The 13,197-nt window shown below is 35.0% G+C and overlaps 1 protein-coding gene across 9 annotated transcripts; it reads right to left on the bottom strand.

Annotated features, from left to right (window-relative positions):
• Nucleotides 1-3,068: 3,068 nt before the first annotated feature.
• LOC18434721 (HNH endonuclease domain-containing protein) lies at nucleotides 3,069-11,936 on the bottom strand. Of its 9 annotated transcripts, XR_016043373.1 has the most exons (4): nucleotides 11,476-11,896; nucleotides 7,028-7,150; nucleotides 5,038-5,166; nucleotides 3,867-4,944 (listed from the first exon to the last, which is right to left on the bottom strand). XR_016043373.1 is itself a non-coding variant. In XM_088850423.1 (3 exons), the coding sequence occupies exons 1-3, from the start codon at nucleotides 11,810-11,812 to the stop codon at nucleotides 4,173-4,175; spliced, it is 468 nt and encodes a 155-aa protein (XP_088706549.1). In that variant the 5' UTR covers nucleotides 11,813-11,936; the 3' UTR covers nucleotides 3,069-4,172. The 9 variants fall into 9 exon arrangements, 8 of the variants coding, with proteins under 8 accessions (XP_088706549.1, XP_020523267.1, XP_088706545.1 ...); XM_088850423.1 differs by lacking the exon at nucleotides 5,038-5,166 and having other exon boundaries at nucleotides 3,069-4,180; nucleotides 11,476-11,936; XM_020667608.2 differs by lacking the exons at nucleotides 3,867-4,944; nucleotides 5,038-5,166 and adding an exon at nucleotides 3,069-3,847 and having other exon boundaries at nucleotides 11,476-11,908.
• Between the last annotated feature and the right edge of the window lie 1,261 nt (nucleotides 11,937-13,197).

Below are 13,197 nucleotides of genomic sequence, written 5' to 3'. Positions count from 1 at the left end.
GTGTTTGTTAGCTTTTTCCTTTTTTATAATATGTGTTGAAGTAAATAAAGATAATTTTGTTATTCATGTCAAAAAAGAGAGATATTATTGTTAGTTTCTTGTTGTTTGATTAAGATTTGACACTTGTTGTTCTTTGAGCGTATATAAATTTTATGTACACATTACCCTAGAACATGTAAAAATTTTATATGCATGAGAATCCTTGGAGAGTATCAAAAGGTGAATTTTTTTAGAAAAAAATATAACCAAATTGTCATCTTTTCAATCCTAATTTACCTTAAAACGGGTCTCCTTTTTAATGGCCTCTAATTTCATTTCTTCTCCTTTCTAGAGTGGCATACCCTTTTTTATATTTGAAATCGCTATGCATGAGATAGCCAAAAATATATAAACGAATATTTATTTTTGGTATAAAGAGGTCGAATTTACCATTACCAATTACATATGACATTGAGCTATTGGAAGTGTGGAGTTGACTTGGTATAAAATTTAATATACAACTTTCCAAATTTTGTGGCATACCCCAAGTTGTCATTTTACATCCAACAGTTAGATGTGATTGTGACATTTGTTTAGAAAAAGTACACAATCTTATAGTATACAATTCATTATTGTTATTGGCATGTTATTAGGAAGTTTGGTCAAAATATTATCATCGTATTTGTCTCTTTAATTGGGAGTTTATCAAATACTTAGAACTTCATATATATTATTCATTATATTTGTATTAAAACTACTAAGCATGAATTCAAATTATAAAGGATAAACAATTCACATAAATGTCAATAAATCCAAACAAATTTTTTTTTAAAAATGGATGCCAATTTTTTATGAAATCCAATGGTTGAGAATAATTGTAACGTCCTAATGTTCAAAATAAATGGTCTTTTTATATAAGCATATGTAACTGCTCTAATTCACATGTCCAATCATCCACTACTTGCAAATTTCTTCTCATCTGCCCTGTGGAGATTTAGAGCTGAAAGTGACATGGTTCACTTCAATTTGAAATGATTAATAATTTTCTTTTTAGGTTTATATATTGTCTTATTAATTTTCTTTTTAGGTTTATATATAGTCTTATCATAAAAAAAAAACTTTCTTATTTTGGGGGCAATTCAACAAGAAAGAAGTCATCTACCTATAATAAGAATGGAACCCAAAATGTCCAGTTTTGGCAGCCTGCCATCGTGGCCGTAGCCCATTCCTCACGAAAGTTTTTATCGCAATAATAATAAATTGCTTTTACTAGATTATTAATAAAAACTGTCATCGCTATGAAATAAAATGAATTTACCTAAGATAATTGTCTCACTTCATGGCTCTTGCGTGGCACACTTGAATCTTATGAATTGATTACTCTCTTCATTAAGGCCACGCTCGACAAAAAATACAAAAAAATTGATAATAATAAAATATAAAAAATATATTTAAAACATGATTAAACAAAACAAGTTGAAAATTAATGAAAAAATTTAGATTTTAAAGAATCTATTTGTGCCCAAGGATATTTTGAATTTTTTTTAAAAAAATGAGAAAATGTAAAAAAAAACATATTATTTGCTAAAACAATTTCCAATCATTTCCAAAATAATGAAAAACATTAAAAAAATACATTACAACCAAAATTCCTTGTTTTTTGGGATTTTACATACTTTTTTTTAAACTATCCGATCAGTTCACCAAAACCGACCAAAATCGAGAACAGCAGGCCGGTTCCAATTCAACCGGGCTAGCCAAGCATTTAGAATTTGAACCGCCCAATTTTTCCTACATTGGAACAAAACCACTCCCACCAATTCCTAATCCAATTATGATCCAGATTTGTGTTTGAAACCCTGATCCATATCAAGATCTCACACTAGGCATGACGGAGGACACATGTTATTTTCTCAAAAAGCCAAGGGCAAATTCGACATCTACAAGTGCAAGTCTAGACAAAGTTGAGCGCCGAGTGCACAAGGGCAGAGGGCAAATGGAAATGGGGGACGCAAAAATATTGTTTTTAAATAATTATTTTTAAGAATTCAATTGACCTTTTATAATTTTATAGTTATTTTTAAATCGATATTAATAATTGGGTATTATTTAATAATATATTTATAGAAGGGCTTAGGAAGAAGCGTGAGAGGCATTCCTGGAGAAGTTGGAGAGAGAAGTGACAGACCACGTCATTTGAACACGCAATCAATCCTTTACACACCTTTTCTCTCTCTAAATTTTGCACGCAACCCTCTTTTCAACGTCTCATTTCAATGTGCCGCAATCCACAAGAAATACGCTCCTCTCTCTCTACCCCAAATCATAGGAGTACATCTCTCTCCCAAACCACAAATTTAAGGCCCGCTATGGGCCACGTCGGCCCGCCTGCCCGCCCTAAAAAGTTTAGGTCTATGTGCCCAAGGGCTCCATGGTTAGGGCCCGGAAGAAATTTGGTTAGGCCAAAGGTGGCAGGTTCAGCCCAGCCGAGCCCAATCTTTTTTTTTTTTGGCGTTTTCTTCTTTTATATTTTCTTTGGCCCCACCCAACCTGAAAAGAACCGAGGCGAATTGGGCCAATATCTCATGACCCGATCAAGGTGGGGGCGAAACTCGATACATCCTAAGATGATTAGAGCCCTGACTGGTCCGGCCTGTTTCCAGCTCCAAAACCTCTCATTTTTATTTCACTCTTCTCTGTGCATATAGGCAGGGTCAATAAATACACCTGATCCTGTCTGTTGGTCCTTGTGTCCCTAACCTCTACGCATACCTGTCCCTCTCTTTCAAACCATGCTCTCTTCCCCCACACGCACTGCACTGGCCCATGCAACCTACCCACTAAGCCTAGCTGTCTCCCATTTATTCTTTTTCGACTTCAAACCCATAAATTCCAGCCACGATCCCCTAACACACACTCTCTCTCTTTCTCTCTCTCTAACCCATGTCATCCAGCCACGATCCCTGACACAATCTCTCTCTGATGACCCAAGTAGGTTCATCATCAATTAAGAACATTGAAACTCATCTGATTTCAAAAAAAAAAATTCATCTCATGCATTCAAAGGTCCAAGATTCTAGACTATCATGAAATCTCAAAATAATTATGTTAATCCTTACAAAATGAACAGAGTCAACGAATCAACAATCATCCAATAATTTTAATACTCCACTTTTATGTGAAAAAATGAAACACAAGGTTTCTAGGAGGTTTCTCTCCAGAACCCACATCACTACCAAATTTTAAAGGTTACAGAGTGAAAAAATTTCACTAGTTTGAGTAACAATCTTGCAAACAAACAAGCATCCATTTGAAGGATGAGAATGAAACAGTTCAGCCCCACAAGTTTTAAAAACTGGGATCTTGCTGCCTCATCTAAGTGACTGAATCTGCTTCAGTCTTTTGAGAAAAAAAGGGGGGAGGGGGTGGAGAGAGAGAGAGAGAGAGAATATTCCAAATTAACCAAAGAGAGAGACTTCAATTCTTGTGTGTGTATGAGAGAGAGAGTAATGTAGATAGCTGATGATAAATCAAACAGAGACCAATTGTTGTGCGACTGAGAGAGAAAGAGAGAGAGAGTTTTCATTTAGGAGAACAGCATAGGAATATCCTCATTCCTCAACAGCATAACGAATAAGGAGATTCCACTGAACTTGAATCATAAACTCACCGCTCCAGCATTGAGGGGGAGAGAACTTGAATTTGGGGGATGACTATGCTTCTTTGTAGGGCAATTCACAAGCAGGTGTCATTGGACTCTTCAACTTATATTGGCCAAGCATCTCTGCAACGGTTCTACATCGACATTGCAGCTCCGGTCGGATGACATCCCCATAAACAGCCATCTCAATCACATCCAATTCTCTATCTAAATAAATTTCCAACCATTTCCACTAAAATAAGAACACTACAATACACAAAAGTACAAGGGCAAATATACTATAAGACTCTTCAGCATTGGTATAAAAAAGTCACAATCATTTTGGCTGTCAGATGTGAAACCAGGAGGCTGGTCATGTACTATTGACCATGCAGTCCGAAAAGAATTTCCTTCGAATTTTGGGCAAAGAAATGGCACAATCCAGTCATCTGGTGTTACGTCAGACGGCTTGACGTGACTGTGACCTGTGTGTGCAAAAGGTAATGGCCCCACAGCATGCTATCCCAAAGAACCAAGTTGCAAACTAAGTGCTTCACTGTACTGCAATCATTCATCAGTTGAGGCTGCTTAAGAAAATTTAAAAGAGCTAATACACTTTGACATACAGAAGTATATGAAATCAAACTTGCTTCCATATGTGCACATGTATCAAAACTATCAAGACAAACTGAAAGGACAGATAAGTAATGGACCTGTAATAATTAATAAAAGGGTAAGGTTTAGATGGGTCTTAGAACAGACCTACTGTAGTTAGTCCATCCTTCCAAGGTCCATTCTGGAGATGGAATTTGGATCCAAAACTACAGGTCTATCATTGTGACTGCCACAATCATGAATATGGGGGCAAAAAAAAGAAAAGAATTTTGAGTTCTAAAAATGGTTGATATTGTATCATGTTCTTTTATGCTGTTTATTTCAGTTCTTCTAAGATCATTAGATCTGTACCGTTTTTGGAGTTCCAAATTCATGGATTTGAGGAGGATAGATGAGGTATGCGTTTGGAATCCTAAAACCTTGAAAACCAGAGGGCAGGCTCATGAGTCAACACTCTCGCCAAAAACAATTCCTAAATAAAATCTCTTGATTATTAAAAAAAACCTGAAGAATGGATTTATAAAATACTAATACTGATAGGCTCAACCTAAGAAAAGGGCAACTATGTTCTTGATATCACTTTATCAATACCAACTCCTTGTCAATATATCTGCAACCTGGATTGCATCACCAACACTATATGCTTTCCAAATCCTCACTTCACAATCTCATAATTCTCTAGAACGTATGATATGTGCCACACAAGGGTCCTGGACCACGAACCACAAACTGATCAACCAAAGATCCATAAAACAAGAGATTTTATACAATGAAACCATTACCTTTCATAATGAAACAATTACCTTCCATACACAAAGGTCACAAACACCCCAACCATCCAATGTAAAATGAAGGACCTGGTCCAACGAGCGTGGTCGATGGTGCAAACCCAGCGCCCGATTTCCTAGCTAATAGCTAGGGGTGATTGTAACCTGTTTGTATCGAAGTTAAACATGTGTATTGTAGACATTACCATAAAAGAACAGGTTAACACACAGAATTGCAGATGATATACCATACACAAAGGGCCATCACTGTTGGTCCTCGACAATGGACGTGAACTCGAATTGGTATTCTACCACAGACAATTACAGACTTTCAAGTGCAACAATGGTTCATCTCAACCCTATGTCTTTTTTTTTTTTTTAAATGTCATTAAGGACCAACACTGGGTGACCTATTTGGTCTAATACTTTATACACACTACATGAAGAGTATATCTTTACAAGAAAAGACAACCTAGGAAAAGGAAGAACCTAAACTCTAACTGCACCATCGGTTTTCCTCTCAAGCAAGGGTAAATAAAGTGTTCCTATGTACAGAAGATCTACAATCAACATCAAGGCTTCAAACGCGTCCCATCCTTGATACTAATTCAGACTTACATGACAACAAGTTCTGTTTATTGCAGCATAGACAACACAAAAGCCCAATAGCTAAAAATATCTTGAAAAATCAAGTCAACATAACCAGGCCAAAAGAAATTATGAATATACTAAACTTCTAAACTCCCTAATTAGAAAGGCTGCATAAATATATTTGCAGTATATACTAAAACAAATGTCTTCAAAATCACCAAAAGCTATATAAGGCCTACTTAAAGCTTTATGATTGAAGATCTGTAGAAGAAAGTAATAGAAGCCAATATCTCCCTATAAATCCGCAGCAAGAAAAACATTTCTATTAGCCCCCCATATATATTTCCTGTTTAGGAGAGAGAGGCTTCTTAATTTAAGATCTGGAAATAACCTAAAGTCTATTTGCATTTATCATCGTCATCCAAGCCTTATCCCAACTATTTGGGGTCGGCTACACGTATCATGTTTTGACATTCCGCTCTATCAAGGGCCACCTTAGTCAGACCATAAATTATCATGTATTTTCTCACTACTTCTATCCATGTCCTTAGATCCTTCCCCTTACCCTCTTAGAGCCTTCCACTTGAACCAAATCACCTCTCCTAACTGGTGTTGTTCTAGGTAGACTCTAGGGTGACAATATACACGACTAGACCACCTAAGTTCTACTTTCCCTCATTTTATCACCTATTGTAGCTACCCCTAAGTTCCCTTGAAATATATTTCTGAATTCTATCCATCCTTGTCTTGCCACTCATATATCTCAACATCCTCATCTTAGCTACACTCAATCTATGGATTTGTTGTTTCTTGACCGCTTAATATTCCGTCTAATAAAGCATGGCTGGTCTTACAGACATCCTATAGAACTTCCCTTTTAGTTTCATCGGTATGCGACGAATCACATAAGACTCCAGAAGCACATTTTCTCTTTATCAACTAGCTCCAATTCTATGAGAAACATCGTCTTTAATCTCTCATTTCTCATGGATTATCGATCCAAGATATCGAAATGCCATTTACATTAATAACACCCTCTAATAAGGTATTGATTCTTAGAAAGAAATGTCAGCATTGCCAGGTCTAACTAGTAACAAAAATATATAATTCACACATTCGTCTTAAATATTGACTTAAATGAGATCAAATCAATCTCTTGAGAGAGCTCGATGCAGAATTTGATCGCGAATAAATTTCCACAAGCCACATACCAATCACAAAGCAAGGATATCAGAAGTTTCCAATTATTACATTTTACAGCCAAGATTCAAGAGACTTTTAGCAGACAAGAAAGCCATTGCAGGAGTTTGTTTATCGCATTGTACCACAAGAAGTTAGATAGAAGGAAAAATAACACGATACACCCCAAAAAGAAATTCAATGAGCGAGAAATCTAGTCAGTTTTAAGTATAAATTTGTTGTTAAGTATACATACCAGTGAACTTGACATCACATGAGAAGCTAGCCAATTCAGTTTTCTCTAGCCCATCTTTATCTGATTTCAGTCTGTTCACTCTGGCCTGAAGAATCTGGCAGTTCTCCACTGTGGATTTCCCGCCTGCAGAATAGCCAATTACCAAGTTGAATTCAGCATCCATATCAAATCCAAACTCTCCAAAGGAAACTGGGGAAAATGGATAAAACAGAATTAACATGCCCCTAATAGTACGAACAAGAACTAAGTAGCATGAGGAAGGTCAAGTGTTTCTACATTTTCCCACAAAAGCAAATCTTATTCTCAAAAGTAACCACATTATTTATCAGGTCCTTTATGCTTAGGATTACAAAGTACAATTACATCAAAGAGTTGAAATCAGAGCTAAAAGGTAGCCAAATTAATGGACATGTTAGCCTCCATTATTTGATATGATGGAAAGTAACATCCAATTCCTCAAGTATCTAACATGATGCCGAAAGCCTACAAGGGAATGGCAATGCTCTGATGTCACTTCTTATCACAATTGGAGGACCTCTGTCAACAATGAGTAGCGCAAATTGCAACATAACAAAATATATATGCCCTTATATCAGGGGATGACAATGGTTATGTTGAGCTTCCATGAGAATTCACCTCTAGCATCACACCAGCCTAACTACTAAGACACATCTTTGGCTGAATTTTAACCTCTTCACTACAATCTATAGATTAAATGGGTCCAATTCTTAGGAGTCCATTAGCTATTACCATCATCATGATTATTATCAGAGCCTTATCCCAACTATTTAGGGTCAGCTACACGAATCCTATTACGCTATTCTGTTTTATCAAAGGGTCATACCTTTAGTAAGATCATAAGTCCCTATATCTTTTCTCGTTACTTTCATCCATGACCTTTCGGGCCTTCTCCTTACCCTTTTAGAACGTTCCGTTTGAACCAGCTTGCACCTCCTAAGTGGTGCTATATGGAGTCTACGCTGCACATGGCCAGCACGCCTAAGTCTACTTTCTCTCATCTTGTCACTTATTGGAGCCACCTTTAAATTCCCTCGAGTATATTCATTCCAAATTCCATCCTTTCTTGTCTTGCCACTCATCCATCCCAACGTTCTCATTTTTGCTACTTCATCCTATGGCTATATTTTTTCTTAACAGCCCAACATTCTCACATAAAGCAAAGTTGGTCTCACAATTGCCCTATAGAACTTTCCCTTCGGCTTCATTGGTATGCAACGATCACATAAACTCCAGTTGCACATCTCCACTTTGCCCACCCAACTCTAGTTCCATGTGCGACATCTTATTCAATCTATCTATTTTCCTAAATTATAGACCTAAGATAACAAAAATACTCTCGTTTAGGTATTTCTTGGTCATCAATCTAAACTACTTCCTCATTTCTACTTCTATTATTACTAAGTACCCGATCATAAGCTTTCTCTAAATCTATAAAGACCATGTGGAAGTCTTTTCCCTTCTCCCGGAACTTCTCAATAATTTGCTAAGTAGGAAAATGGCCTCAATTGTTGACCTTCCTAGCATAAGTAAGAGTCCATTAGCTATAAAATCTTTAAAGTTTGAACCCCTTTCTCACAATACATCATTGAACTTATAGTACTTCATATCATGGGCTCTACCATCAAAAAGTAAAAGTAGGACAAGGTATACAAAAGACAATTTGAACAGTTTTTCTTCAAATATGTTCAATTTTCCTTGTTTTGATGGCTAATAATTGGGATTTAAGTAATAGTGATTAGCCAATACATGGTATGTGACTGGAAAAGAAGAATCTTAGGGCACGTTTGGTTGGCATGAAAATATAATATTTTCACGAAATTTTTTCAAGTAAAAAATTCCTTTATGTAGTTAGGTGTGGGAATATTTTCGCACCAATTAGCTATTAATTGGTGCGAAAAGATGCACTGAGACCAATTGCTGTGAAACTATTCTCACACCTAACCACATGAGAGAATTCTTTCACGTGAAAATATTTTCATGTGAATCAAACATGCCTTTACAAAATAATCTATTTTCAATGAAGGGTCAAAATCCTATGCCCATACTTATAACCATAAATCAGATGATGTTTCATCAAATGCAGCCACTTTTCCGAATCTTTATTCACTTCTTTTGTACTTGTAGCTATAATTTACTCAGAAATCAAGCTAAAGAAATTCCCAAAAGTAGTTAGCGGCTATGACTTTCAAAATCATGGTTTTGGACATAACTTAAGCATTCCATGATTTTAGGCTCAACTCAATTATGGGGCTGAATCACAAAATGGAGCAGGCAACCAAACGGTGGACAATATACCCCAATATTGGCCACAAGTAACTTAACTTCAGAGGAAATATTACCAAAATTCAGCTCAATGCTCCTCACTATGATAATTCTTTAGTAAAATCTTTTCAAAATGGTATTTTTTCCCTAAATTTTTTGAACTACATTCCACACAAATTTTTGAAAGACACTAATCAAATTATCAAAAGATTTTTTTTTTTTTTTTTTGGGGGTATGGTGGGGTAGTTCAGCCGTAGCAATTGAACCCGGGAGGTCTGTTGCATTCATGAACAACCAATCAAACCCAAACTCAATCCCTAATCAAAGGCAAATAATTTTACATGCATTTTACAGCATAAATGAATCTCAAATTTAGGTTTCAGCTACTGTCAAACAGTTCTGATTTTCAAAATCTCAAACAAAAATTCTAAATTGAATGATCAATAAAGGTTTGAGCATTTACACTAACTTTTTTCTTTTTCCTTTTCTTTTTTTTCCCCCCTCAAGGGAAAAAGGACTTATAAGCCATCTTCACCGGAAGGGCGAAAAGGAAAATGGAAAACTAGAGGTAAAAGTGTATCAAATCCCATATTTGTGGCTCGATCCATAAAAGAACCAACCAGAAATTCAAGTTTTCATGGGTAAGTTCAATTTAAGGAACCTGGGAGGTAGTGTTGCAATCAACAACAACCAATCAAGCCCAAGTTCAATCTCTAATCAAAAGTATACCATTTCAAATGCACTTCACAGTATAAATGAATCTAAATTTAAGTTTCACTTCCTGCCAAAACAGTTCTGAATTTCAAAATCTTAAACAAAATTCTAAATTGAATGGTTAATAAAGGTTGGGAATTTAGATTTGACTTTTTTCTTTTCTTTTGTTCTCAAGGTAAAAGGGGCTTATAAGCCATGGGCAAAAAAAAAAAGGAAAAGTAGAGGTAATACACTATCAAATCCAATATTTGTGGCTCCATCCATTAGAGGACCAACATGAAATTCAAATTTTCCTGGGTAAGTTCAATAAAAAAAAAGTAGAGAGGAAAAAAAGTGCAGAATCTTCTGCAGAGAACTAAGGAATACATAAAAATGCATTAAGAAAATAAGAACAAAATATAATGTCATGATTGAATTAGAGATATGAACAAGGCAAAAAAAAAAAACACCTATGAGAAAGAGATCACGAGGTCAAATTTGCAGCACAAACACCCAAAACAACCAGGATCAAAAGAAAGAAGCAAAACATAAAGAACCAAGCTAAATTGCAAAGGCCACATACAAGACCATTCAGAATTGAGGCAAATTCAAAGCAGAAATACCCAAAAACAAAGTAAAGAAAAACACACACACACAAAATTACAATAATCAGAATCAGATGGAAAAAATCACAGATTTCCAAGAAATTTGCAACCAAAGCTAACCATATTGAGATTAATTTGCCAAAAAGATCTTATTGGGAAATTAAAGGTAAATTTGCAAAAGAAAAAGAATCCAACTCGCAATCTTAGCTAAAAGATAGAGAAATATGTGACCTTTGGAGAAGGGGATTTTGTGATCATGCTCGTAGCACTAAAGAAGAAGACTAAATAGCTAAAATCAATGCCAAAAATGCAAAAAACAAAAACCCAAAATTGCAATTAGAACTAACCTCATTGAGTTAATTTGCACAACAAAAAAACCCACTTTGCAATCAGTTAAATTTACCCAAGAAAAAAAAAAGGATCTTGCATTCATAGGCAAATAATATAGAAGTATCTGAACTTTGGACAAGGAGATAATGTGATCATATTCATAGAAAATGTCATATATTCATAACAGATATCATGTAGCACTACAGCAAAAAAAACTAACAGGCTAGAATAAAAACACACAAAAAATTTAAAATAACCCGAAGTAGCCATCGAAGCTAGCCTATTAAACCTAATTTGCATTTAAAGTTAAATCACTTAGCTAAACTTTGGAGAAAAACAAAACGGAATTTACTATTAAAGCTTATGTATTCAGCTAAATTTGCAAAACAAAAAGAACACAACTTGAAAGCCAAACTGTTGAGCTAAAATTCCAAAACATAAAAAATTGAAAAAAAAACAAAGAAACAAAAAAAAACAAAAACAAAAAACCAAAAACCAAAAAAACAACTCACAATCACAATGGTAAATCTATGTGACCTTTGGAGAAGGGGATTATATGGTCATATTCATAGCAGAGGCATCCAGTACAATTCCAGAACCGCTTGCACAGGACGTTGCCGGCCGCATCTTTCCGCCACCTCTCCGGGTGCCTTCCGGGGACGACGTCCGCCTTCTCCCAGCACATGGTCCTCGTCTTCGCATCAAATGTTCGATTCCTCTCCTTATTAGCATTACCCTCTGAGTTTCGAGGAGGAGAAGAAGAAGAAGCCATTAGAGCGAGAGCTTCTTCCTCTTCTCCTGAACTTTGTTGGCTTTCAGAATTCCTGAATGACTGAAAACAGAGAAATGGGAAACAAATAAAGGAAGGGAGCATGGAGCCAGAATGCTCCCGAGGGAGTAAATGAACATTGCATGCCCTAAAGTTTGGAATCCACGTGAGTGCGGTTTATATTGAGCCGCGGCAACAATCAAAGTAAAGCGCACCTTTAAATCGTGTCGAGGAATGTTGTTTTAATATCGAAAAGAAAAATTGTTTCATGCGGGTTGGACCGTATTTCTATGTATCTATTTTAAAGATGGATGCAAGTAAATGTTCTATTTAAAAAAGTTGAAAATTTATTGTTTAAATATTTTATTATTATAATTATTATTTTTAATTTTAAAAATTTATTTATTTATTCATATTCATGATCTCCATGAAATTACATATCCTTAAAAATTTAGTCTCAAAATCCATTTCAAAAATAAATTTATTAGGAGGCCCGCATTTTTACATATGTGAACTTGGCCTCATAGAAACCAGGTCCTACCGAACGTCTTTGTAAAAGCCATAAAATATATTTCATCTTTAATTATAAAATTTAAAAGTTTAAAAAATAGTGTAGATCGAGCATATCTATAAAAACTTGAAAATTGACGATTCAAAAATGTGTTACAATATGCATTATTTCTAAAACTTAAAATCTATTTTTTTTTCTCATGTCCATGCATCTTGATGTCGATGTTATCAATTTGAGGATATTTGACATCAAAACAATCTCTTCTGGTGAAGTTTTTGAGGTGGGCACTAATTTGATTGTTAAGAACCTCAGCTCTATAAAAACTTTTTCCTTAATGTAGAGCATAGTGTACAAATTCCCAAGGGCAAGCGAGTAATTAGGGAGGTCGATCAGCAAATATGGATTTATATAGGTATCATCAAATGATTATTTCCATTAAAACAATGTATTTTAAGTTCTTCGGTACCTAGATCTTGCCTTTCAAAAATTGGAGGCTTTCTGGTCAATCTTGAAACGTTAATTTTTTCTTTTCTTTTTTCTTTTTTTTTATTTTTTTATTTTTCTTTTTGAGGTTAGATATTGGATTATGAAGGCTACACCCCTAAACTTTGGGGTTCAAAAAAAATATTTTTACCATAAGCTTTAATCTTGGGAGCAATTTTCATGGTATGCTCCAATGTTGTTCAACTAATTAATTATGTTTTTAAAGAAATTGTATTTTGAGTTATTCAAAACTTAGATCTTCACCCTACATAAATTAAAAAATCTTTGTTCAATCTCATAAATTATTATGGGTTTAATTTAGGAAAATTATCACAAATATATATTAATTTTCATCTTATTGGAAAAAAAAAACCCTTAACTTTCATAAACCTCATGTACACTATTTTTCCTCATTTTTTGCAATTTTTTTACCAAAATAATCTTCATGGTGTCGTATTACAATTATCGTAAATATACCTTAATTTAAGAATAATTG

Source organism: Amborella trichopoda, chromosome 10 (assembly GCF_054954075.1).
Source record: "Amborella trichopoda isolate Santa Cruz 75 chromosome 10, AtrichopodaSantaCruz75HAP2 v2.0, whole genome shotgun sequence".
Taxonomy (NCBI): domain Eukaryota; kingdom Viridiplantae; phylum Streptophyta; class Magnoliopsida; order Amborellales; family Amborellaceae; genus Amborella; species Amborella trichopoda.
The sequence above is the reverse complement of the archived record's forward strand: the minus strand, read 5'-3'. Positions and strand labels throughout refer to the sequence as shown.